Source organism: Mesocricetus auratus, unplaced genomic scaffold (assembly GCF_017639785.1).
Source record: "Mesocricetus auratus isolate SY011 unplaced genomic scaffold, BCM_Maur_2.0 Super-Scaffold_100008, whole genome shotgun sequence".
In the NCBI taxonomy this organism is placed as follows: domain Eukaryota; kingdom Metazoa; phylum Chordata; class Mammalia; order Rodentia; family Cricetidae; genus Mesocricetus; species Mesocricetus auratus.
In genome coordinates this window covers 81,334,488-81,362,016 of record NW_024429192.1, presented here as the reverse complement: position 1 = coordinate 81,362,016, position 27,529 = coordinate 81,334,488, and the positions used below count along the sequence as shown (strand labels likewise).

At 45.9% G+C, this 27,529-nt stretch overlaps 1 protein-coding gene across 4 annotated transcripts in view; it reads left to right on the top strand.

The window, feature by feature from the left end:
* Rnf216 (ring finger protein 216) overlaps nt 1–27,311 on the top strand; it is a 104,181-nt gene extending 76,870 nt beyond the window's left edge. For all 4 annotated transcript variants that reach the window (XM_040751287.1, XM_040751284.1, XM_040751286.1 and 1 more), the window contains exons 14-17: nt 1,774–1,871; nt 10,982–11,204; nt 24,547–24,616; nt 25,188–27,311. In XM_040751287.1, coding sequence (XP_040607221.1) covers nt 1,774–1,871; nt 10,982–11,204; nt 24,547–24,616; nt 25,188–25,504 — 708 coding nt within the window. In that variant the 3' untranslated portion in view covers nt 25,505–27,311. The remainder of the gene's footprint in view (nt 1–1,773; nt 1,872–10,981; nt 11,205–24,546; nt 24,617–25,187) is intronic.
* The last annotated feature ends 218 nt before the right edge of the window (nt 27,312–27,529 follow it).

Sequence of the window (27,529 nt, the reverse complement as noted above, 5' to 3'; positions counted from 1 at the left end):
TTCAGGTCCTGATGCTTGGAAGGCAGGCACTTTACCAACTGAGCTATTTCCCCAGCCTCTTATGTTTTCTTTATATTGCAAGCTATCTTAGTATTTCAAGGACCAATAGGCCCCATAAGACCTCAGCAGCAGGCTCCTAATATGATAATGAGCAGCAGCTGGTAGCACCTCCTTTAATGAGTTGCCTAGGTTAGCCAGCACCTGTGCCCCTTTCTTCCTTCCTCCTGGGCTGAAGTCACCAGGAAAGGGAAGGAAAGAAAAGCTCAGGCCTGGCTGAGTTGGGTGGTATATACAGTGTGCTGTGCTTCGTGTTGGTAAGTTCCTGTCAGGGTGTTCTGCCCTCCAAAATGACCTTCTGGCATTTCTCATTCTCCCTAGTATTGTCTTCACATTACAGAAGCTTCTTGGTGTTTAGGAACAAAGCCTAGCTGAGCTTGGGAGAAGAGAATTACAGTTTAGCACACACTGTTTAATAGATGATACTGGAAGCTCCACATGATAACTCTGCCCGTCGTACTCTATACTGGCCTTATTTTAATTGTGGGTTTCAGTGTCTGGCTGCAGTGCCTCTTCAGAATACAATTGAGGTTTATTCTCTGGGACCCCTGGGCCCTTTACTATTAAGGACTATAACTGATTGTCTGACCACTGTGGTATTGAATACAGACCAGAGGACTTCCCTTTGACCCTCATGAACCAGGCTCCAGTGTGGACATGCTAATTTGTGGGCTTGGGCCTTACATAGAGAATGGGGTTTCTTCTCTTAAGAAGACAGGACATGAATTAAGGACTGGCTCACCAGAAATGCTCAAAAGTACTGCCTTCCTGCCATGTATTGTTTTCAAGCTGTCATCTGGTGGGTGGCTCTTGTTTTTTGTTTAAGAGGACAGGATCCAAACACCAGCTCATCTATTTTCCAGCTGTTGTTTATGCCACTTTCCTGGAATAGTCACAAGATCTGTTTTTTCTTTTTCTAGAGACAGGGTCTTTCTGTGTAACCCTGGCTGTCTTTGAATTCATTGAGATCCACTTGCCTCTGCTTTTGAGTGCTGGAATTAAAGGCATGCACCACCATACCTAGCCACAGTCTTTTATTGTCTTTTTTGAGACAGGGTTTCTCTATGTAGCCCTGGCCGTCCTGGAACTAGCTCCGTAGACTAGGCTGGCCACGAAGTCACAAAGATCCATTAGTCCTGAGTTCAATTCCCAGCACCCATGTGGCACCTCACAACTGTCTATAACTGTAGTCCTATGGGATCCTATAACCTCTTCTGATATGCAAGTGTATACAAAACATCCACTTACAAACACACACACAAAAGCAGTTCATCATAATTCCTCAGCTACACAACAAAACCAAGCAAGCCAAGGCTACATAACACCATATCTTGGGACAGATGTTGGAGACCTACAGGAAAAGTTTTGTGTCAGTCCACTCCAACCCACCCCCTTTCAGCCACCTGTGGCCATTAGTGATCACATTCCAAACTAATCACAGTTTATGCCTCGAGTCTGGCTGGAAGATTTGTGGAGGGTTAGATCCTAACAGACACACCCTCAAACAGCTCACAGTGTTTTGAAGACTAGCCTGTACCTCCTGATGCTCCTCTCTCCTGCTGCTGCACTGTCTTCAGAAGCAGCCGTGCTCTTTGAGACACAGCTCTCAGAGGCTCAGAGCCCCCCAAGAAATCCATTTTGTAGGCATTTTGTTAATAGAAGTTGTGTGGCACCCACTCACCAGAAACTGTCTTTGTGTCTATCTTTTGTCCCCAGGAGACCTGTAGGAAATGTCAGGGACTCTGGAAAGAGCATAACGGCCTCACCTGTGAAGAGCTGGCCGAAAAGGATGACATCAAGTACCGGACATCTATGTAAGTAAATATGATGACTGAACTGGTCCTGCAAGGAGTACAGGGTCCTATGGGAAGTGCAATCTCAAGCCATCCCTACACAGAGGAGTCTTAGGCAGGACCCTAACCCCAGAGCCTATTTCTTTGTTTCCACAAACTATAGTTATTCAAATGTCAGGTGGTATCTATGGAATGTCTGGTTTATATGTGCTTGATAAAAATCAACCACCCCCTCCTCCTTACTGTCTAGCCAGTAAGCAGGTGTAACAGGTCTTCATAGGTGAGATTGCACTGATATGCTTCTGGCAGCCTGAGACAGTAAGTAGAATTGCCAACCTTCAGAAGGCAAAAGACCGTATCGATAATATTGATAACCAGCATTATGTGGTATTTCCTATATGACAGCAGTTTCATGTGAAAATGGCAGTCACTTAAGTGCTAGAGAAGTCTCTTTCATAAAGAATCCAGTCTGGCAGGCTGGGCTGTGTCCTGACTCCCCACTCACTCCCTATGTGTGGTGCTCTCCTCTGGGTGGTTGTGCAAAGGAAAGAAGAAAGGGGATTGGTTATTAGGCAGGCAGCCTTTCCTCACATTGGAAGTAATATACAGCCTGGCACTATATATGGCCTCTAGGTGAATGACTTCATGTTCTGTTTAAATATAGAGAGTGGAGATAGGACTCTGTTGCTTAGAAGATGAAGTGGAGAATGACATTTGGGGTAGTTAGAAGTCTGGGCCTGTATTACAGATAGGTCCTATTGTCCTCACTTTGCAGTCAAGGCAAGGAAAACTCAAGTAGCTTGACAATTGTCACACAAGTAATAAGTGTCATAGCAGGGACTTGGACCTAGGCACATGGCTTCTGGTTGTGCTCTGTGTCTTAATAATGTTCTCCTTGCATACAACAAAGGGACCTTACAAATGCGTTTAAAGTCATGGACCTTGAGATGGGGAGCTTCTCAATGTGAACTAGAATGTCTTTCTTGCAAGTTTCAGACAAGATATGCTTTAACTATGGACTTGGGAACATGAGAACTTGATCTCCCATTGCTGCCTTTAAAGCTGGAGGGAGGGGCCCTGAGCCAAGGAGTGAAATAGCTCCTAAAAGCTAAAAGCAACCCTTGCCGTGCAGTCCCCAAAGAAATGGAGAGCTTGATCCTCAATATCAAGCAGCTGAATCTTGCCAACAGCCCAGCCATGCAGCCAACAGGCCATGGATATTTCTCAGGGAGTCTGTAATTGTTTTAGAGTAGACACTCCCATTTTGCTTCTGATGGACCTAAATACCTGGAGTATGCAGGACCTTCTAGATCAGCAGACCTATCAGAGTAGACCATCCAATACGGTGTCTATCAGTTCCAGAATCCAAAATTGCCTCCCAAATATGCTTCACTGTATGTGAAAGTCGATAGAGATACACAACACACACTTGCTTTTGGGAAGACTGTCCTGATGCAGACCTGGCCTCCCAACCACCAGAACTTTGTAGAGATGACACCCGCCACTGTTCCGTATCAGCTTGTCTAGGTCACCTCTACTTGTATTCATCAGGTCAGACCTGTCTGTGTGTCACTTGAGTCACAGACTGGTATATTGCCTTGGTGTGTGGCAGATAAGATCCTTGTCAGCTGCTATTCTCTACCATTGGCCAAAAGAATAAAAGCATTTTCCATATCAGTAGCTGTGTGCCAGTTGCCAGGAGCTGTTTACTGCTACAATAAGAGTAGCATCTGGAACAACAGCTGTGATTACTCTGTACCAGATGAGGCATCAGCAGTGTACCTGGCATACTGCTCTCCTAGGCCCATTCTTTGTACAGGCCATACAGAGAAGTAAATAACCTATGAGGAGAATCAAGTCAGTGGAGACTACAGTTTCTTAAGATGCCTGTAGGAGCCGGGCATTGGTGGCACACGCCTTTAATCCCAGCACTTGAGAGGCAGAGGCAGGTGGATCTATGTGAGTTCGAGGCCAGCCTGGTCTACAGAGGGAGTTCCAAGACAGCCTCCAAAACAATACAGAGAAACCCTATCTCAAAAAAAATGGCGCCTGTAGGAATTGGGTACTGGTTTTAGGTAACTTTAGTTTGCCCCCCTCACCATGTAGCCCTTCCTTAACTTGGGGAATCCTTCCTGTTGCCAAGTAGCAAAAATAAGAAAGCTTAAGGTGTACGCAGGGAAATGCTATGAGGTACTGCTCTGTCTGGGTGCCCTGGCAAGACACTATTCTGAGCTTGGTATGGTAACACAAACCTATAATTCCAGCACTTAGGAGCCTAAGGCGGGAAGAGTATTATGATTTTGAGACTACCCTGGGTTACAGAGTAAGACCCTGTTTCAAAAATATAGACACAACACACACATGCAAAGCAAAACTGTGTGGAGGGCTGAGAACATTCGCCTAACTTACAGTAGGCTTTGGTATAACAAGTGTTTCTCCTAAAGGTTCATGTGCTGAAGCTTTGCCCTTAATTTTGTATGTTGAGGTAGCAGAACCTTTAATAAGTGGGATCTCTTGGAGTAAGGAGGGCACACCTTTAATGCTAGCACTTGAGAGGCAGAGACAAGAACTCTGGGTTCAAGGCCAGCCTGGTCTAAAGAGCTAGTTCCAGGACAGCCAAGGCTACACAGAGAAACCCTGTCTTGATTCCCCCCCCCCCAAAAAAAGTGGTATCTACCAAAAGGTAATTAGGGGTACTACCCTTGGACAAGATTAATATAGCTTTCACAGAACCAAGGGAGTCCCATCAGAATAGGCTATTTAAAAAGAATAAGTTTGCCAGGTAATGGAGGCATATGCCCTTTAATCCCAGCACTCAGGAGGTAGGTAGATTGCTGAGTTCCAGGACAGTCAAGGCTATACAGAGAAACCCTGTTTCAACTACCATTACCACCACCCACCCACCCACCCCCCCAAAAAAAACATTAAACTTAAACTGAGACTAGAATGTGGCTCGGTGGTAGAGTACTTGCTGTCGTATGCAAAGAAAAACAGGAGGACTGCCTAGAGGTCAAAACCAGCCTTGGCTGTATGTATTTAGTAAGAAGACATTCTCACAAAACTAAAAACAAACAAAAAAAATGTTGTTGTTGTTGTTGTTGTTTTTACAACAAAAGCACCCTGAATGATGGTGCATGCATGTGATCCCAGCCATAGGGAGATAGACAAAGAGAATGGCAAATTCAAGGCCAGCTCTACCTAGATCCTCTCAGTCAAAGAAGAGGGATAACCCTGTGATCTCTTCTGTATTTTTCCATGCTGTAAGACATCAAGATCCTCACTTCAACCAAGAAGATGTCATTGTTGTGTTCTTGAACTTTCAGAACTATAAACTAAATAAACATTTTCTTTATTAATTTCCTAGATTCAGGAAGTTTGTTACAGCAATGGGAATCAGTAAAATATATCTTAACTTTGTAATGATGAAAGCTATGATGTACAAATGTGCGCTTGTACGTACCTGATACCCAAGAAAGGCAGAAAAGGGCTTTGGATCTCTTAAAGCTGGAGTTTTGGATGCTTATGAACCAAAATGTAGGTGGTGGGAATCAAACCCAGTGTCCTCTGCAATGACAACAAGTGCTCCTAACCATGAGCCATCTCTCCAACCCCATCTGCTTTTTTAAAAATTCACTTGTATATTATGAAAATATTTAAGCATCCAACTGGTGGTGCAGCTCAATGATGAAGTGCTTGCTTAGATGTGTGAGACTGATGTAGGATACTTAGCAACACACAATCTTCAGGTATCTACATTAGAAATAATGGTGAATAAACATGCAATAACCATCAACATTTTGCCATACTTGCTTTGTCTGTCTGTTGTGCTTGTTTAATGCCCTGTATATTTTCAAGCAAATCTGTCCTTGGAATCGAGTGTTTCAGCCCTAAGTACTTAGTTCTTAATTAGCATTTGCCAATGTCATCATTTACAAAATTTGGCAGTAAGTCTGTGATGTCTGTTGCTGGATTCGTGGCCCTCCAATTGTCTCAAAAGAACTGCAAGCAGATCAGGTCCATAGAAGGTCTACTTTTCCCATGAGCTCACCACACATCCCAGCTGGCCTCAATACCCAAAATCTTCCCATCTTTGTCTCCCAAGTGTTCACACAGCTTACCATGTTAGTGATTTCTGACAAAGACAGTTGGCTACAGATTACTTTCTGACATTGACGGCTTTCTCATGGTCTTGTCAAACTTGTTTCTCCCTTGTATGTCCTCTGGCGTAGAGTCAGGTGTGAAAGTTTTACTGTCTGTTGGCTTTAGTGAGGAGATTTCATAGAGGAGCTGAGCTGCACAGTGTTCATCTGACCTAGCATCAGATGCTCCTAAACAAGTATTAGGCCCAGATGCCTTGGAGTTGATGGCTACATGGCAAGTATCTTTAACAAAAAAAAAAAAAAAATAGGCTAGAGTTAAAGAGAGCCAAGCATGGTGGCCTACATCCACAGTTCCAGTATTTAGGAGGTGAAAGCAACAGGATTGAAAGTTATTGTATGCTGATAAATACTATGTTAATCTCAGCACTCAGGAGGTAGAAGCTTGGAGGATCTCAGTGAGTTCCAGGGCAGCTTGGTCTGCAAAGTAAGATCTAGCTAGGACTACACAGAAAAACAGTCTCAAAAAGAATAAACAAGTTGTCATGTAAACTTTCCCTGGGGAGATGGGAGTAAACATCTACTCACCCTAGAAAGGACCAATTAGGGAACAAATATATTGGGCTTGCTTATAGAGCATAGATAATCCCAAAACAGCCATCCCAGCAAAAGTCTCAACTGAGAAGCTACTTCCTGCAGCTGAATAAATGAAGCCTACCCATTCATGTTAGGCTTCTCACCTCTGTATATTTTTTCTCTTTCTGTTTTGTTTTTTGAGACAGGGTCTCAACTGTATAACCCTGGCTAGCCTTTAAACACACGGAGATCCTCCTGCTTCTTTCTCCTCAGGGTGTGGTTCTATATACTCTTACACCTCTCAAGCCTTTGCAAGTAGTCTTACTTGCAATGTGGGCACAGTTACATAGAAATTAGAAGAAGGTGAAGGAGTAACTGAAATCACAGGTTAGCATCCTCTGGGGTTATTCACAGCTACTCGGAAATAGTGGAGGCTGTTGTGCTCTTGGAGGACAGCTTTTTTTTGTGGGGGGTGGGAATAAAACAATGTCTCTCTATGCAGCCCTGGCTTTCCTGAACTCTGTGTACATCAGCCTGCCTCTGCTTCTGAACTGCTGGGTGTAAAGGTGTGTACCACCATGCCTAGCAGAGGACAGTATTCTATAGTAGAACTTCAAGGAACCTATACTATACAGTGAGTTGAAGACCAGAATGGACTAGGTAAGAAAGACTCTTCTCTGAAAACAAGGAAAAGAAGTGCCAGGCAGTGGTGGCACACACCTTTAATCCCAGCACTCATGAGGCAGAGGCAGGTAGATCTTTGTGAGTTCAAGACCAGCCTGATCAACAGAGTGAGTTCCAGGACAGCAAAAGATACACAGAGAAACCCTGTCTGGAAAAAACAAAAAAAAGGGGGGGGCGGGGGAAGGGGGGGACCGAAAACTATTGCAGTAGTCCAAGCTACAGTTACAGAGCCTCAAGGGATCATGACACTGAAGGGGGAGATGGGTTTGGGTTTGTTAATGGTGTGATGTGTTTTGTTTTTGTTTGTTTGTTTTTTGAGATAGGATCTATGCATAGTCATAATTGCCCTAGAACTTACTATGTAGAACAGGCTGATCTGGAGAAGATCGGCCTGCCTCTGCCTCCTGAGTGCTGGGATTAAAGTCATGTGCCACCGTGCCTAGCAGATTTAGGAAATCTTTAAAGAGACAAATTGGCAGGACTCTGGCTAATAGATGAGGGTATGAAAGTAGATTGATTCAGTAATGATTCTCAGGATTCCAGCCTGGACGGGGAGTAGTAGAGTAAAATGAAGGTTTCACATGTGAACACAGGAATCAGCTTCATGACTTACTAAAAATGGTTGTGTATGGAGCTGAAAACAGCACACCCTTCACACTAAAGCAACAGTTAGCAGGAGTTGCCAGAGACAAACCTTGGACTGAACAGCCTCGCTGGGGATTTTGTTGGGAGGATTTAAAGACAGACTAGTTGCAGCAGCCTGAGACCTAGGAGGCTGTATGAATGATGAGGGGACCAGGGTGACACACTTCAGACAAATCCAAGAAAACCTTGGGCTTCCACTGTAGCCATACAAATGATAGATAAAAGGCAGGTGGGAGTTGAAAGTATTCTTCGCTAGGTGGAAGGAGTGCAGAATCTGAGCCAGCAAGCAGGGATCAGGATAGCATTTTTTGTTGTTGTTTTATTTTATTCTATTCTTTTTTTTTTTTTTCTGTTTGGCTCCAGAGCTTAAAAATATCTCTCAGTTCCAGCATTGGTCACTAATCAGAACCCCATACAATAGAAAATACAATGCTTACAGAAAGAATTTTTTTTGTTTTTGAGACAGGGTTTCTCTGTATTGTTTTGGGTCCTGGAACTCGCTTGGTAGACCAGGCTGGCCTTGAACTCACAGAGATCCACCTGTCTCTGCCTCCTGAGTTCTGGGATTAAAGGTGTGCACCACCACCCAGCTAAGACTTTTTGTTTTTAAATGTACACACACATGACTTGTAGAGATCAGAGAATAATTTTCAGGAGTCAATTCTCTCCCTCTATCAAGTGGGTCCCAGGACTGGTGGCGATCACCCCCACCCACTAAGCCATCTCACCAGCACTTAGCCTTATGTTTTGAGACAGGGTTTCTCATTGAACCTAGAACTCACCAATTCAGCAAAATTAGTTAGCCAGCAAACCCCAGGGATCTCCCTGTCTCCACCTCTCCAGTACTGGACTGAGACTCATGCACTGCCACATGTGGCTTTTACATGAATGCCAAGAGTCTCAATTCAAGTCATGCTTGTATGTGGCAAGCACTTTACCAATTATACTATCTATCCAATCCTATGGATTTTTTTTTAATTGTCCTAAGTTAATTGTGGTAGTATGCATTTATATTCACCACACTTAAGAGAAAGAGGCAGAGCCAGGCGTTGGTGGCTCACACCTTTAATCCCAGCACTTGGGAGGCAGAGGCAGGCGGATTTCTGTTGAGTTCGAGGCCAGCCTAGTCTACAGAGCTAGTTCCAGGACAGCCTCCAAAACAATACAGAGAAACCCTGTCTCAAAAAACAGAGAGAGAGAGAAACAGAGACAGACAGAGAGAGAGAGAGACAGAGACACAGACACGGAGAGACATAGACAGACAGGGAGAGACAGAGACAGGGAGAGGCAGGTGGGCCTTGTCTACATAATGAATTATGGACCAGCCAAAACTGCATAGTAAGATCTTGGCAGGGGAAGGGGAGGTGTAGAGAGAAGAGAGAGAAGGAAACCCCCAAGGATTATTCCATTACCCCTGTGTAGTAAAGCACAATAGTAACAGAATCATGGGATGTCAGCTGTCTGTATATAGAGGATGTCCCTGAGTCTTCCTGTTGAACATTAGGTCACTTAGGCTTCTCTTCCTGTTCTGCCTCTGGAAGCACATCCTGTGGGACTCTTTCCTGACTAGTTCACAGACTTCTTTTGGATCACTCTAACAAAAACAGCAGCAATGACTTCTCAGTGCCATCCAGCAGCACATTCTCATAGTAGCAGTCCTTTTTTGACATATGGCCATTCTTGCCCTTTGGGGGTTTGATTTGTTGTTACTGTTTTGGTTTTTCAAGGCAGGGGTTTTCTGTGTCGTCCTGGCTGTTCTGGAACTCACTCTATAGGCCAGGCTGGCCTAGAACTCAAGAGATCCACTAACCTCTGCCTCCCAAGTGCTAGAATTGAAGGCATGTACCACCACATGACCTGGCAGAACTTTGAGTCTTAGTGAGCATCATTGAGAAGTGTCTTCACAGCTCCCAATTAAATAAATTCATCAACTCATGTACTACTCGGTCATCAGTAGTAATAGAGTCACTTTAAATCTAGTCTCCTGGGCACACTCTTAATCCCAGCACAGGAGGCAGAGACAGACAGCTCTCTGTAGATTTGAGGCCAGCCTGACCTACATGGTGAGTTCCCACCCAGCCAAGGTTTAGTGAGACCCTGGTTCCAAAAGATTAATTAAGCTTGGCCTTCCTATTCATAAAATTTAGAAAGCATTAGTTCTTCTGTTACATGAACTGGCTGTATATTCTTTCCAAGTTCTGTTTCTTCCATCTCAGGCCACTGATTGGACATAAATAAGTAGCAGCCAGTTTTCTCATGCATTTTACTATTTGTAGATACATGGACCTGTAGCAGTGTTTAAATATGTGCAGTGCAGTGGAAGCACTTCCTGCCTAGACTCACCTCTAGATTGCAGCACATCCAGCTGAACTCCCTCACTGGTTCATCTTGTAGCTGGCTACCCTTTGTCTCAGTAGAAACCTGTTTTGACCCTGCCTCCCTTCCTTCTGCCTTTTGAAGGCCTTCAGTGTAACAGAGAAAGGTGAAAGGTTTGGGTTTGTAGTTGGAAACAGCACTGCAAAATTCCAACACAAGAAGAAGTCCCTGACAAAAATAATGTGCCTTCTGTATCAGTTCAAATGGTTCTAGAAACAAACTCACTTTGGGGGAGCTGTGGGAGTGGGAACTTTTGACATAAGAAGTATGTTCTTTCAACAGGGAAATAGTAGACTGACCATAGGATTGCTCATTCTCAGACCAAGTGTTCAGAGGCCCAGGTTGGGCTCCAAGTTCCTAGGTACTAGCTTTTCATAAATAAAATTCGGTTTAGGAAGAAGCTGAGTTTCTTCTCCATATTGTCAGCCTGTAAATTCCTAGAATGAAGAAGTCATTTTTCTAAATGATAAGTGCCAGGCAGCGGGCCAAATGACTTTAAATCTTACTTGAATTCCAAAAACATTAAAATGTTAAAAGTGAGAAAACTGAGTCTCCTGGCAGTTAAGAAATTTACCCAAGGTAATACAGGTGAGAAACTTTGAGCCTAGCTCTCTCTCAGCCTCAAACACAGGCCCATTTCACTGTTTAAATGTCACCAAAAGCCTCAGTCATTACAAATGGGGGAAAAAATATTAATGACCATATTATTTTTAATTCACATTCCCTGCCAACTCCAGTTGTTTCTTTTCTCAGTGAAGAAAAAATGACTGCTGCTCGCATTAGAAAATGCCACAAGTGTGGGACCGGCCTCATCAAATCCGAAGGCTGCAACCGCATGTCTTGCCGCTGTGGTGCCCAGATGTGCTACCTCTGTCGAGTTTCTATCAATGGCTATGACCATTTCTGCCAGCATCCTCGCTCTCCAGGAGCCCCTTGCCAGGAATGTTCCAGGTGCTCCCTCTGGACCGACCCCACTGTGAGTAGATGTGTGGCAGCCCAGTTCCATTTATGGGAAAACAGGCACACATTTGTATATACATGACAGGTTCTTACTCATGGAAACATACAAGAAATTACATAGACCAGTAACCACAGGAAAAACTGAGAATGTCATCAAAAAACACTCATCACAAAATGTGGTAGACATGCCTTATAGCTGTTCTCAGGAGGCTAGGGTAAGAGAATCACTGAGGTCAACTGAGCAACAGAGGGTAGCCCCATCTCAAAAAAAAGTCTTGTGGGCAAATTCCTCCAGTCCTGTAGGAAGTAAATGTTTTCTCTGCCATCTGTAGTGTGCCATTTGTAGAGCAATGGAGAGTTACCTACGAAAGAATCCTGCAGAGTTCTCAGGAGCCTCACAGAGAAACAAGACCCCTCACTTGTAATTCCAGCATTCAGAGGATGAGACAGGAGGATTGATTATAAGGTTAAGGCTCTGTAGGGGGATTTGGGAGCCTGTCCCAAAAATTTCAAAAGGAAAGCAAAACCAAATAAATGTGTTGTAGTTCTAGAATACAGTATCTTACAGAGATGCAAGAGTAGCTTACTATCAGCAGCATTTTGTTTGTTTGTTTGTCTGTTTCAAGACTAGATTTCTCTATATAGCCCTGGCTATCCTAAAATTCAGTCTGTGGACCAGGCTGGCCTCAAACTTGGAGAACTTCCTGCCTCTGCTTCCTGAGTGCTGGGATTAAAGGCATAATTCCCCCCATCTTAATTCTTAATTTGAACTTTAAGAAATAATGTTATGCTGGGCAGTGGTGGCACATACCTTTAATGCATAAATAAATTTTTTAGAAAAGCATCAACATTAAACCTAATATAGTGAGAGTGGCCAGTGAAATGGCTTAGTAGATAAAGGAGCTTGCTGGTGACCTAGTTTGATCCCAGATGCTGTTTGGTAGAAGGAGAGAACAACTCCTTCAAGCTGTCATCTGACTTCCACATGTGGCTTGTGTACACACACACACACACACACACACACACACACACACACACACACACACACACGAATAGCAAAGGCTGGTTGTATCTTAGCAGAACAATTGCCTAGCACATATGGAAGGACCTAGGTTCAGCAATATGAGTCCAGAAATGAACAGCCCTAGACTAGAGTAGCAGTCTACTAGGGATCAGCTACTTCTAGCATTCTGCTTCACCATCTAGGAGCTCATGTCTTTAGGATCCTGTATGATTGGTGGCTAAAAGGGACAGGAAGCCTATCTGACTCAAGAATCATGTTATGTTTCCAGATAGACACTGCCTCATGTCACCTCTGCTTTGGTTCCATGAGGAGAATCTTAATCCTGTGATCACAGTAGCACCAGAGGTAGGATCTTTGTGAGTATTTTAGGTGAGGATGGACCCAGCTAATCTCCCCTTGCTTTGGGAGAGACAAAGGTTCTTGCTGTGAGCCAGCTCAGTTTACTCCTGCTGGAAGAGATGGGTATGAAAGTGAAGAGTGTTAGGAAACAGAGAAGCTCATACAAAGCTGCCAGCTCTCCTGCCTAGCCACAGCCTCTCCAGGTTATGGTACTGACATCCCTGATATCTAGTACATGGAGGTAGCATGTTGCCTGTCAAAGTTGGCTTCCATTCATAGGAACCATGTTGTTGAGGGTTTGGGAAGGTAGCACCATCCACACTGAAATAACATAACCAGTGTGGGGGCAACAGTGTACAAAAAGGATTTGTTGTTGAGACAGATTCTCACTGTGCTGCCTGTGTAGCTTAGATCAACCTTAACTTGCAGTCCTCCTGCCTAAGCTTTCCAAGTAACTAGGATTATGGCCACATGCATGTCCCTGGCCAGAGCAGAAATTTAAATATCTATCAACTAATACGTTAATGACCAGTTCAGAAAGGTCTACAAAATTACTCTGTTAAAGATTGTATGTTTGCCGGGCGGTGGTGTTGCACGCCTTTAATCCTAGCACTCGGGAGGCAGAGGCAGGCAGATCGCTGTGAGTTCGAGGCCGGGCTGGACCGACAGCCTCCAAAACAATACAGAGAAACCCTGTCTCATAAAAAAATTTAAAAAAACAAACAAACAAACAAACAAAAGATTGTACGAGCCGGGCGTTGGTGGCGCACGCTTTTAATCCCAGCACTTGGGAGGCAGAGGCAGGCAGATCTCTGTGAGTTCGAGGCCAGCCTGGTCTACCGAGCGAGTTCCAGGACAGGCTCCAAGACAATACAGGGAAACCCTGTCTCGAAAAACCAAAAAAAAAAAAAAAGATTGTACGTTTAGAACCACATTTTTTACATGGCTCAAATCAAGTTATATGTCATATTTTAGATATGCTGAGGTTAGAATAATACAAAAAAATGCCATATGTATGTCAGTTTTTTCCTAATATGGAAAAGAAATGTGAAAGATTGACTTGTAGAAAAAGTTACATGACTGTAGCTGCAGCCATAGATCAATTACCATAGGGTCAGCTGGCAACCAGGCCTGAGGACTGCAGAGCCAGCATGGCATGGAAAGGTGTTGCCTATTTCAGGGACTCTTGCTCAGCTTGACACTTATTGCTAGTCACAGGAGGCTGTTTAGAGTTGTCACATTCTCCACCTTCCAGATAATCTGTGCCTTAGTGTAGAATCTTCTGATTGTAACAGTTGGCATTTACCCAAGTATCTTGAAAACTGTTCTAGTCAGGAATCTGTCACCCAAAGCAAAACCCTTTTTCTGCCTTTAGTGTGGAAATGTGCGGCATACATATCACAAGCAGCCAGGTCACTAGTTGGTCACTCTGGTAGCCATGGAAGTTGACTTAAATACATGTTTTTAAAAAAAGTAATCATACCAGCCTCAGAGTCACCACAGTGGGAAAACAGTGACGCTCTGGGGGCCAGGCATACCTACATCAATAATGCTTTGTTGAGGGCAGGTTTTTTTTTTTGTTTTTGTTTTTTTGGTTTTTTTGAGACAGGGTTTCTCTGTATTGTTTTGGACCCTGTCTGTCTTGGAACTCGCTTGGTAGACCAGGCTGGTCTCGAACTCACAGAGATCCAACTACCTCTGCCTCCCAAGTGCTGGGATTAAAGGCGTGTGTCACCACCGCCCGTCGAGGGCAGGTTCTTATGGCTCATTGTGCCACTGCTAAGTTGAGGAACCAACCCCAGTAATTATCTGGTCATGTAGTACACAAGCCAGTGAGCCTATCCTCGGTCTCCAATGGGTCAGTGGAACAAAGCACATGTTTTGTGGGTAGAAAGTATAATCTTCCCAAATTGCTGGTTGTGAGGAGGCAGCCTACAAGGGAAGGGATACACCTCAGGTACTTAGGAGGTCATTTGAGATAGGCCTGGTCATTCCACCGACTCCTGCCACTGCCTCTCTAACTTGCATCTCAGGAGAAAATGGAGTGACCTTCCTAAGCTGGGGCTCTTTCTAGAGCTGTACTTCATCTGTGGAAGCAGTACAGTGGGTATCATAACACAAGGCTGGGAGTTTAGCAGCCTGTCCTGTGCTTGGAGCCACTGTCTTGTTTATTCTTCCATGCCTCCTCTTCCCCTACATGGAATTATGTTTTGCACCTCTTCTGTCTGCCATAGCAAGTCCCTGTCCCTGTTTTCTTGTTGAATTACCATCTCGTAGCCTGAGGAAGGTTCTGTGGTCACTCCAGATTTGAAAAGAAGGTTAGGCAAATAGCAGTCCCCCTCTAGATGTTGTTCCACTTGTCCCTTTTCCATCAAACCACGGATCAGCCTGGTTTCCTTGATTCTCACCAAGAGACGGATTGAATTCCAACCCAGCATCTGCTGAGTCCACTGAGAACACAAAGCCATTCAGAATCGCCAGAGACAAAGCTTGCACTGTCCTGCTCCCAGCCTCTGCTTCATTAACCAGCAGGCCAGGAAGAAGCTCTCATTGTCAACAGGGAATTGTTCTGCACAGCTTGGGATGAAGAGAAGTTTGAGCCCTTAATGACTAGAGGTGACTTAGGATCCTGAATGGACTCTGTGCTAAGGGCTCAAATGGCAAATAGTAGTTCTCTTTGTTTGCTACCACAAATACCTTGCCACAAGTAAGCCAGAAACAAGTCATGAAGCAAGCTGCCTTTAGGGAAAAGGGAAAACAGGAGTGGTGTGGGACAAGGGACATAGCTCGGCAGTAGAATGCTTGCATAGCATGTACAAAACCCTAGGTTCAAACTCCAGTGCTGCCCAGAAGAGGGGAGGGGCAGGTGTTGCTCTGCAGTGGAGAATTGTGCAGGGAAAAGACTGAATCCCAGAGTTCAATTCTGCTTGTCCACACGTGGCTGGGAATAGGGAAGCCAACGCCAGGAAGCTGTATCTGACTAGAGCTGTGTTCACAAGAGCATCATTTTGGCAGACTGGACTCTGATATGGTGAGATTTATGGCTGGCCTCAAACTCACAAAATCCACCTGCCTCTGTATCATATCCCAAATACTGGGATTAGAGACATATACCACTATGCCCAATTTATTAACCTGTTTTTTTCAATATTCTTTGTCTCTCTAAACTGTTGCTAGATTTAGTCTCTCCCACTTCTTCCCCTTTGGCCTAGAATCAGATAGTCTTGACTGCAAGCATGTACTATGGACTACCCATCAGTCACATGGTATGTCCATCTATCCGTCCGTCCCCATCCCCCCCATGCCCCCTGTCCTCTAAAATGTAAGAGAAGAGAACCTCACTATAATACATGGACCTAATCTCTCGGAGCCCTCACCTTGTTGCTGTATGTCTTCATCTATAGCATTAAAACAATCGTACCCAAAAAGCAGATGCCATCCATGTCCCTCTTGCACCCCAGTTTCAAAACCTTCTAGCTAGCTGATAAGTGGTGGCACACTCTTTTAATGCAGGCACTTGGGCTGCAGAAAGAAGCTGGTCGATTCTCTGTGAGTTCAGGACAGCCTGGTCTACAAAGCAAGTTCCAGGACAGCTGGGGCTACATAATAGAGAGACTGTCTCAAAATAAACAAACCAAAAAACCTTCCAGTCATTAGTTCCAACAGCTGGCATTGACTTTTATTTCTAGTCACTACCTTCAATCCCATTGTTTCTATAAGAAAATACAAAGAGGAGGGTGAGGAGAGTGGGTGTCATCATTTGAAATGTCTCTCCAACTTCCTTCAGTACACAGCACTATGCTTTTGCAATGTTAGGTGGGATTTTGACAGCATGGCAAGGAGGAGCCTTGGTTTCCCGCTTTTGTAGACTAGGAAAACTGTCCAGGATTCTGGACTTAGTAAAGACAGAGTGAAAGCCCAGGTCTCCTAACCATCAGGCTTCCTCCACAAAAAAAACAAAAAAACAGGAAATGGCCTAAAGGTTCACTCCTGTGAACCAGACAGGCTTTATAGGGTGGGGACTCATTCCCAGCTGAGCAAGCCACAGATGGTAGGAGAAGCCCTACAGCTCTACCTCCTTGATGGGATACTGGGTCACTAAAGAAATCTTGTCAGGCCGGGCGGTGGTGGCACACGCCTTTAATCCCAGCACTCGAAAGGCAGAGGCAGGCGGATCTCTGTGAGTTCGAGGCCAGCCTGGGCCGACAGCCTCAAACAATACAGAGAAACCCTGTCTCGTAAAACCAAAAAAAAAAAAAATCTTGTCAGGGTGGGCAGCAGTCCAGTGAGTCCCTGTGCACATATAAGTCATCTTCAGCAGCGCCCAGCAGGCCTTGCCTGAACACTTGACCCTACTTGGAGTCAAGCAGGTACATTCTACCTGCCTCAGGTCTTTGTGGACGAGGTGCCCCATTCGGAGGCATTTGGATGTCTGCTCAAGCTAAAGGCTAGTCTGGAGCCTTTGTGTGTAGTCTTTATTCCTCCCCAGCACATTGTCCATCTCCTTCTGTGCAGCATGTGCCTCCCTGAGCCAGGCTTTCCCTCCACCTCCACCACCCCAATTTCCTGTTGTAGGGAGACAGCTGGGAGTGGGGGTTAGGGCTGCTGTTGTTCAGGCAGTACCACAACTTAGCTGGGAATAATTTGAAACTAAATCTCTAGCCCTTTGGAAGCCTTTCACAAAATCCTTGCAAGTTTATTAACAACAGCTGTGACCACACATGACCAGAATCCTGGCCCCAGAATCATAGGAGGAAGGGGGCTGGGGTCGGGCAGCAGCAGGCTTGCCTGTCACTTTTCTAGAGGGAGAAAAAACTAAAGTCGCCCATGATATATCATCCAGTGAGTTTCTAGAACAGCTGGGCCCCTGCTCTCTCCCTCAAACTGTGCCCAGCTCCACTCCTCTCCCCACCACCCACCTTGTAGCCTTGCATGGGAAACAAGTTTTGCCAGGGCCTTTTATGTCTTACTGAAACATCTCCCACCCTCTTGTCTTTATTGAAAGCACTCACTCTTCCAGGGACCTTTTGGGTATGAGGCTCCACATTACACCTTCATCTTTTGTCCTTGACCCTGCAGTTGGGGTGCTTCACATATTTCCTTCTCCATTCTCATGGAATTCAGGTAATCTAAGGGCTCTCTTCTTAAGAGTTGCTGTAGGTGTCAAAGAGGCACTTGATTCACTTCCATGACAGCCTGTTATGTCCTCTGCCCCTTTCATTTGAGACCTTGTTTGTCTTGGGACAGCTTCAACACTGACCAGTATCCACCTGCTTCCTATCAGCTGGTCCTACTCTTTAGAAAGGAACTCTGTAGATGTATAGATACCTGTCCCCTAAGATTAGGATGAGTCAAAAAAGGACACAGAGGGCGCACGCCTTTAATCCCAGCACTCAGGAGGCAGGGGCAGGCAGATCTCTGTGAGTTTGAGTCCGGGCTGGTCCGACAGCCTCCAAAACAATACAGAGAAACCCTGTCTCGTAAAAACCAAAAAAAAAAAAAAAAAAAAGACACAGAGAGAAAGTCATTCAGACCTGTAGCATCCTCCTACAGCCAGGGTCCAGGGAGGGCCAGGAGAGAACACTGCAGGATTCTTCCCCACAGTTGCCCCTGACCAAGGCAGGCAGGTGGGGGTGGATCTCAAGAGATCCCAAGGTCCTATAGAGCACTGGGGTCTATTAAGTCTAGCCCTCCTGCCCTATCTCCACTGCACTCTCACTTGGGCTGACTCTCAGCATCTGGATCTTTGGCTTCAGTACCTTCTGACTGTACCCTGCCAGTCTGTGTGTGTAAACATGAGCCATGGTGGAGGCTAGCAGGTGCAGAGGAGCCTTCCAATGTGAAATCTCAGGAATTAAAGTCGTCAGAAAAAAAATTGGAAATATACCAAAATGTTATTAGGAGTTGCTTCTGGCAAGAAATTACCAGTAGATGGTTAGTTGATTTTGCTAGTTTGAAAGTTTTTGTTGCTGATTTGTTGGATCTTATTTGTAGGTACTGGGATTCAAACTCAGCTCCTCTGTAAGTTTGTGCATTTAACCATTGAACTATCATCTCTAACCTGTGTACACTACTAATACCTTGGCCCTCTGTAGCCAATGACTCAACCAACCATGAATTGAAAGTATTTGGGACCATATGAAATAACATTTGCTCAGAAAACAAGACAGAGACTGAATGAAATAGACCTCTGATGTGGAAACCATGGTTTGTGTGACCAAGTGCTATAAACTGTAGGGGGGACAGCATACATGGAACCTCAGTGTACCTTACTTTTCTCTGAAGTAATTAAGAATTCTTAAATGTCCCACAGACTTGCCTGTGGCATCTCTGGTGGAGGTAATTCCTTAGTTGAAGATCCCGCTACCTGGGTGGTGAGTAGGGTTAGGACTAGACCCCAAACCTGGGTCTGGAGCCCCCAGAGTTATAAGTGTTCTAGTCACATCCACTACTTAACCCTGTGACTGTGGCCAGACAGGCTTCAGCTTCCTGCAAGTGACTCAGCCAAAGAGCTGGAGGACTAGCCTGTCATCCTCTTTCCTCCTTTTGTGTCCATTTCCAGCAGCCCCACAGCAAGCCAGTGTTCCTCACTCAGGTGACCTAGAACGTCCTCTATAGGGCCTCTATTGCCCAATCTGTCTTCAGATCAAAGGGTCAAATCAGCCCTAAACCCCAGCTTTTGTAGGTTTTTTTTTTAACTTTACTGGTTTTTCTTCAGTTGTGATAAAGTAGATATTAGATAAAAACTGTATGTCAGCCGGGCGGTGGTGGCGCACGCCTTTAATCCCAGCACTCGGGAGGCAGAGTCAGGTGGAACTCTGTGAGTTCGAGACCAAGCCTGGTCTACCGAGCGAGTTCCAGGACAGGCTCCAAAACAATACAGAGAAACCCTGTCTCGAAAAACTAAAAAAAAAACTGTATGTCAATCCAGCCTGCCTCAGCTTGAGGAACTGTAAACTGAAGGGAAACTGCTGGGTAGGGACTTCCACTCAGTGACATAGGAAATGACCAGAGTACACATACTGGCTGCATGCGTGCGTGCGTGTGTCTGTGTCTCTCTGTCTCTCTGTCTCTGTATCTTTGTCTCTCTGCGTGTCTCTGTCTCTCTTCTTTAAAGTTGCTAAACACAGCAAAAGCCAACTGATGTAGTGTTTGCTCAGAGTTGGTTTGTTACATAGTTTTGTGTTGTTAAATCACCCAGACTGTCCTGGAACACACAGACCTTCCTCCCTCATCTAAGGGTGGGCATCACAAGTCTATGCCCCATGCTCATAGTTGAGTCCCGAACTGTCTGACCAGCATTTTACTCATGGTTCTTCATAAAACATAGCTGAGTTCCATTGTCTCAATAACAGAGACTGGACATCTCCAGACTTCCAGACAGACTCAGGACAAATGGTCTTGAAGATACTTGGCACATCAGGGAATGAGCAAAATAAAGGAAAGATTGGGAGGAAAGGCTGAGGTAGCTTCTTCCTGTGATCAGGAAGGGACTCTCTAAAAAGAAAACCTCCAATATCTCTTATGTTCCAGCCATCCTTGGTGGCAGACACAAGGTTCTGTCTAAACATTCCCACCTCAGAGCATAAGCAATTAACCAAGGCCATGGCTTCCCCGTCAGAGGTACTATGTTCAGGCTCTGCCTTGATCTCAGCAGATGCTATTTTTCTTCCAAATGGTTTCCACCCATAGTTGGTTAAATTCATGGATCTCAAAGGCCAGCTGTGGTATTCTTTTTTTTTTTTTAAGATTTTATTGTATTTTATGAATATGAATGCTCTGCATGTATACTTGCAGGCCAGAAGAGGGCATCAGATCCTATTATAGGTGGTGTGAACCACCATGTGGTTGCTGGGAATTGAACTGAGGTCATCTGGAAGAGTAGTCCGTGTTCTTAACCTTTGAGCCATCTCTCCAGCCCCAGATGTGGTATTCTTGCTAATTAAAACTGAGACAGAGGCATCCAGTCTTCAGTGCTTTGAAATTTCATAGCAAAAAAAATGCATGGAAGCTGGTGTTGGTGGTGCACGCCTTTAATCCCAGCACTCGGGAGGCAGAGGCAGGCGGATCTCTGTGAGTTCGAGGCCAGGCTGGACAGACAGCCTCCAAAACAGTACAGAGAAACTCTGTTTCGTAAAACAAAAAAAAAAAAGAAGAAGAAGAAGAAAAAAAATACATTCTGAAGAGCTAGCTACAACTATGCTGAGGACTGAGTGAGGTGTGATGATCCTGTAGGGGGTCACACTGCTTCTGTCCTTACCTTTCCTGTACCGTTCATGACAGCGCATAGTACTGGTTTACAAACTAAAGGAAGACGGGCAAGTAACCCCACACTTAAGCTCTGTAAACCTTCAAGACAAAGGGACCTTCAGCCTTCCTTAACTGAATTTTCTTCAAGAAAACTATTTGAGTGACACTGAGATAAAAAAAGCATTCTTACCAGGATGTCGTGGCACACACCTTATCTGAGCACTCTGGAGGCACAGGCAGGCAGATCTCTGGATTCAAAGCCAGCCTGGTTTATAGAGTGAGTTCCAGGACAGCTTCCAAAACAATACAGAAAAACCCTGTCTCGAAAAAAAAAAAGAGAGAGAGAGAGAGAGAGAGAGAGAGAGAGAGAGAGAGAGAGAGAGAGAGAGAGAGATTGGGAGGGAGGGAGGGAGGGAGAGGGAGGGAGGGAGGGGGAGATACATTCTTTTTGGTCCACTTCCACAGTCAAGTATGAGCAATTTTTTGTGCTCTAAGGAAGTTAGAATAAATGAGGATTTTTTTTTAACGGATTGGAGAAGTGGCTCAGAGGTTAAGAGCACTGGCTGTTCTTCCAGAGGTCCTGAGTTCAATTCCCAGCACCCACATGGCAACTCACAGCCCAGTGAACTCCAGTCCCAGGGAACCCAATGCCCCCCTCCCCATTCTGACCTCCTCAGACACAAATGTGATACTCAGATATTCATGCAGGCAAAACACTCATACATGTAAAATAAAAATAATTTTTAAAATTGGAGCATGATGGTTCACACCTTTGATCCTAGCACTCAAGAGACAGAGAGAGACCAGTCTGTTCTACATAACAAGTTCCAGGACAGCCAGGGCCACCTAAAGAGACCCTGTCTCAAAATAAATACAGACTAGAAAGATGACTCAGTTTTTTAGGATAACATACTGCTCTTCCAGAGGACCAGGGTTCAAGTCCCAGCACCCCCATGGCAGTTCACAACTTTTGTAACTCCAGTTCCAGGGGATCCAACACACAGATAGATACATACATGCATATATATACTTACATGCTTGCAAAACATCAGTGAATGTGAAGTAAAAATAAATCTAATAAATAATAATAAATACAATTTTTAAAGACCCACTGAAACATGTAGTAAAGACATGTCCCAATCTACCTTATTTAAAATGTTTCTGAAATCTGTGTCCATCGTTTCCTGCAGAACTTTCCTACCTTCTAAATGAGTGCTTGCCTTGCACTGAGTCCTTCACAAGTATTGTCCTATTTGAACCCTTCACCAGCCTCTTTTACAGAGCAATGCCTTGAGACTCAACTGGCAGGAATGTGCCTGGGCCACTTACTGTGTAGTCCTGGCCATCCTAAAACTCTCTGTAGGCCAGGGTAGCCTCAAACTCACAGAGATCCACCTGGCTCTGCTTCCTTAGTGCTGGGATTAAAGGTTCAGGCCACCACTGCCTGGCAACCTTGGGTTTTCATATAGAGAATTTTATGTGTCACCTGGAAGATGTATATGGGCTTACAGTACTCCTCCCAGACAGTGGGCATGGGCATTATTTTACAATTTCTGAAATGCTTGGTGGAATACCTGGCTAGCTGTGACTATCTGTTGGCACACTGGGATATGCCGTTAGAATTCCCCCGAGGAAGTGGTGGCTAACTCCTTTAATCCCAGCACTTGGGAGGCAGAGGCAGGTGGATCTCCCATGAGATGGAAGAAGATCTCTTTGAGTTTGAGGCCAGACTGATCTACAGAGAAAGTTCCAGGACAGCCAGAGCTGTTACACAGACAAACCCTGTCTTGGAAAGCTTAATTTGGATCATTTCAACCAAATGTTACTTGTCAACTAAGGCCTGGAGAATGTGAGCATTTGCCGGTGTTACCCAAGTTACCACAGAACCTGCTCCAACAGTTCTCTGTTGTAAAGTCCGTTGTCAAATCCAAATTCTAAAGTCCTTTGTCAAGGCAAGGGAATATGCTGCATAGTGACACATGCCAGCTGGGTGGCTCTGTCTTCTGGGTCTGAGGTTCAGCAGACTTAACAATAGTCTGTCAACAGAGCTGCATGTGGTACACACATTTGTCTAATGAAATTCCTGACTTGGGGGACATGATAGTCATGTGGTGAGGTCAATAATCACTGCTTGGCTGTGACTTGAGTCACTCACCTGCAATGTAGATGCACAGACTTCCGCGGCAAGAGGTCCAGGGCTATGGTCTTTGTCACTTTCAGGCTCTATGTAGCTTTTTTCATCTTAGAACTTTCTTGGGTATCATCAGATCAGCATGAGAACCCTAATGGCACATGCACTCAGGTGGCTTAGGCCAGCATGGACGACAGTAGGACCCTGTCTCAAAAAGAGTCAGTAAGATCGTGCAGGTGGTAAAGGCGCCTTCTGCCAGACCTGAGAATATGCATGGTAAAAGGAGAGAACCAACTTCTGCCCACTGGCCTCTGACCTCCACACAGGTTTCATAACATACATACACACCACATATGCAATACATAAGTAAACACAATTTTTAAAAAGAGGAAAAGCCAACATTGACAAAGATAGGCTGGTGACCTGGTCTGCAGAGAATCAAGTGTTTGCAAGAGATTCTTAGCTCAATGAAACTTAACCTCATCCCCTATATGGGTTTTTTGAGACCAGATCTCATGTAGCCCAAGATGGCCTTGAACTCATTATGTAACCAAGGATGACCTTAAACTCCCAGTCTTGCCCCCCCTCCAAGTGCTGGGATTACAGGCATGCACCACCACACTCGGCTTTGGTTAGTGTCTCATTGGGTAGCCCAGGCCAGCCTAGAACTCACAGCATTCCTGCCTCCATTTTTCCAGTTGCTTGGTGCACCATGTTTGCCTGTTTATAACCCTTCATGAGCTCTTTCACATGCTCCCAGTCAGTTCTGTTGATTTGTCAAAGTCTGCTGTAGTGCCATGCCCTGCTTCTGATAGGCCACCACCCCTTGAGACCTCCAGCTGGCCCAAAGAGATGTCCACCATTAATCCCAGCACTTGGGAGGCAGAGGCAGGCGGATCTCTGTGAGTTCGAGGCCAGCCTGGTCTACAAGAGCTAGTTCCAGGACAGCCTCCAAAGCCACAGAGAAACCCTGTCTCGAGAAAAAAAAAAAGATGTCCACCATCTTGGTGGATTTTCTTTTGCTTTCTTGAGAGAACTCAACTCTGGAGATCAGGCTGGCCTCAAACTCTGCCTCCCAAAGGTGGAGATTAAAGGTGTGTGCCATCATACCCAGCCCTTGGTCAGGGTTTCCAAAACAGTGAAGCCTTTTGGTCCATTGTAAACTAGACAGTCACTTTGCAGACTGCTCAAGAATGGGATGACCCTAGCCCCACGCATGAAGCAGACATGGGTGATGACTCTGACGAAAGCTGAGGTCTTCTTCCAAACACATGGAAATAACCAGAATTGCACATAGCGGAGGGCTCCCACTGAGCAGGCTTGCCAGTGTTGAGAGAGACTGGTCCACAGGCCTGCTATGCCCAGAGCTGCAGCATGGAGATCAGAAATGCCTCAGGCTTTTATTCCTTTTGTCACCATGTGCCCTCCACCTTCATGCAGCTTACTGAGAGCATAGATCCCCTCATCTACCCCAGGCCTCCTTACTAGATGGCTGACCAGCTGGGGAAGGAGGACGGTGCAGAGATGGGAAAGTGCTGCAATGAGCCACCGCCCTCTGCCCCATGGACTCTACACAGTGCTGCAGACTCACCCTTGGTGTTGCTTTTATTCTAGGAAGACGATGAAAAGCTGATTGAGGAAATTCAAAAGGAAGCTGAAGAGGAACAGAAAAGGAAGAATGGAGGCAAGTTATTCTTTGCAGACACAGATGGGGCTGGAGGTGGTTGAGTGGAGGCTGCTGTTCCTCAGGGTTACTGCTCAAGCCATGGGAAGTAATGAAAGCCAGGGGTTCCTCATGATGGGACACTCCCAAGAGTGTGTTTGAGCACTGGAGGCAAATAGAAGCCTGGCTGAGGAGGCTGACTCACCACTATGAAGGTTTAGGAAGAAAAGACAGCAAGTCCCTGAGGCTCACATGGGCTGTTCCAAGCTAGACAAATAACATACTGCCCTCTATAGGCTATGTGAGTGACCACTGGCAAACTATAGATTTGCCTTTTAGCATCTTGCTCTGACAGGCGGCGGGTATCTTTTGTCTAGAATTTGACATCCAGCCTACTCTTGAGAGCCACCATTTCTGGGCCCAGAGGAGAGTATACTGAGGGTCAGAAGTAGCCCTCCTGTGCTGGGCTGTCCCTGTAGGCTTCCATGCCCTGGCAGAGTCATAAGTGACATGCAGTGCCCTCGTCACAGGTGGAAGTGTATTGGAGTTAGTTCTGTGTGTTTGCTTCCACTGAATCCCATTTTTTTTTCAGAGAACACATTCAAACGCATCGGCCCCCCACTGGAGAAGCCAGCCGAGAAAGTACAGCGTGTAGAAGCCCTGCCACGGCCTGTCCCACAGAACCTGCACCCACAGATGCCTCCCTACGCCTTTGTGCACCCACCTTTCCCCCTGGCACCTGTGCGGCCCGTGTTCAACAACTTCCCCATCAACATAGGTCCTGTGCCAGCTCCCTATGTACCCCCTCTGCCCAACGTGCGAGTCAACTACGACTTTGCCCACGTGCATGTGCCCCTGGAGCACAACCTGCCCATGCACTTTGGTCCCCAGCCACGGCATCGCTTCTGACACCCAAAGCCCTGTCCAGCCACACTGAGTCTGCAAGAGAGCCCAGTCTCACCTCGGTGTGGGTAGAGTCTTTGCTTCCTCCTGATGGTGGGCTCGGGTCCTCCTGCGCTTCCCTTTGCAAGGTCCACTGGTCCTTCAGGTCTCATACCCTTTGGGTGCTGACTGACTGTCACTGGGCCAATGGTAGAGCAGCTCCCTGGTTGTGTCATCTTAGCAGCTGGTGCAATGGCCTCTGCAGACCATGAAGCACAGACCCTTTAATCATTTGCCACATTCCCTCCCCAGCACAGTTGAAAGCCCAAGGGGAGTGGCCTACTATCCCCAGGCCAGGCCTCTCCCCTTGTGGGCCAAGGCCTACTCAGGTTCAAGGGCCTCCAAGACTCATCTGTGGCGCAAGTTCTTTTCTGTTACCAGTGTAGTTGCTCCTGTTCATGTAGTTTGACCTGAAGTTGTTTGTGGGCTGCTCAAGTTTGTCCCCATCCTTGAAAAGTCAGGTTGAAAGTATTTCCCCAGGGCTGGCAACTGCTGAGAGCCAATCATCCTAACACTTGACATCAGACAAAAGGGCCTTTTTGCAAAGTTGCCACTTATTCCTGGGCTGCCCCTTTTCTGGGAGAGACCTCATTCGTCACCAACCTGGGATGAGACACATCTCCTCTAAGGTGTTTTGGGCCTCCCCAGGGGCGCAGGTGACTTCATGGGGCTGCTGCGGTTGTCACAACAACCCTCCTGCCTGCCTCATTAGTTAGCAAGGGCAGGCAGACGCTGGGGCCCTAGCTCCAGGATGAGAACAGCTGCCTTCCCTAAAGTCAGAGTGCTCCTGCCATGCTCCCACTGCCTGTGTCTCCTCCTGCACAGACCAGGTCTCCGTATCCCTCTAGTCTGTTTGTGGAAAGGCTGGCGGCAGATGGGTTTCCCTGTTGTATCAGCTGTCCTTGTGCTCCCAGTGCTGTGGGGGACCCCAGGTCACAGAGTGTACCGACTTGGAAGTGAGATGTCCCTGGTCACCTGAGTGTTTGGGGTACACAGCAGTGACTCGGGAGCTCTGCTGTGGGTCACTTGAACTGTACTACTAGTCTGAATGACAGTGCCTTGGAAAGATGGGCCACATGCTGCATGACAGGATCCTCCAAGTACCTTAACTATTAGTGTATTTGTGTTACCTGCATTTCTCCAGAGGCCCCACAAGTGGGTGGTTACTCCAAGCACTGCCCCTGCAAGCCTCATGAGCTGCTGGACTGGACACCCTGTTCAGGCCTACCCAGTACCCTATCATACAACTCCACCAAGAGGCCAGGTGAGCCTGCCAGTTTCTGGGGTTGCTGGAAGAACAGGTGCCACCCAGACCTTGGCCCTCAGCAAGGTGAAGTCAGGGTCATGTCCTTGGAAATACAGTCTGCATGTGGCTGCAGGACAGGCAACTGCTACTGCCTGTCTCCATCAAGGCATCTTGTCCTTAGTGGCCCTCCCAGAACCTGTATGCCAGCAGGGATCCCTGAGGCAGCTGGCACCCTAACCTCTGGGGCCCAGACTGCTTCCCGATCTGAGAAACTGCCTAGCCACTCCCAGTGTATTTGCCTTAAAACTGGAGAAAATCTAGTATTTGCACTTAGCAAAAGATTTCAAAGTTAAAAGTGCATGATCTCACTTTGTACAAAAGAAAAAAAGAAAAAAAAGTAGATGGTTAAGTGTTTTTCTTTACCTTTTGGTAGTAAAAATAGAGAAAACAAGTCTGTTTAACTACTGTGTAAAAAGACTGTATCATATGTAACTTGAATTTTGTGTAAATAAATGTTTGTGAACGCTACTCTTGGCTCTGTTGCCGACACTCAGATCACAGGTTCCCAGGAGAAGCACTTCCCCACGAAGGGGGAACTCCTAATGCAGCAGCACGAGCTGGGGAGAAGAAACTCGGTGCCTGGGCTCCCAAGTCCCAACCAGGGCACAGAATTTGTTCAAGTTGCTTTAGCAGAGAACCCTCTTGAAAGCACAGGTAGTCCTTATAGGACTCTTCCCCAGATGTTC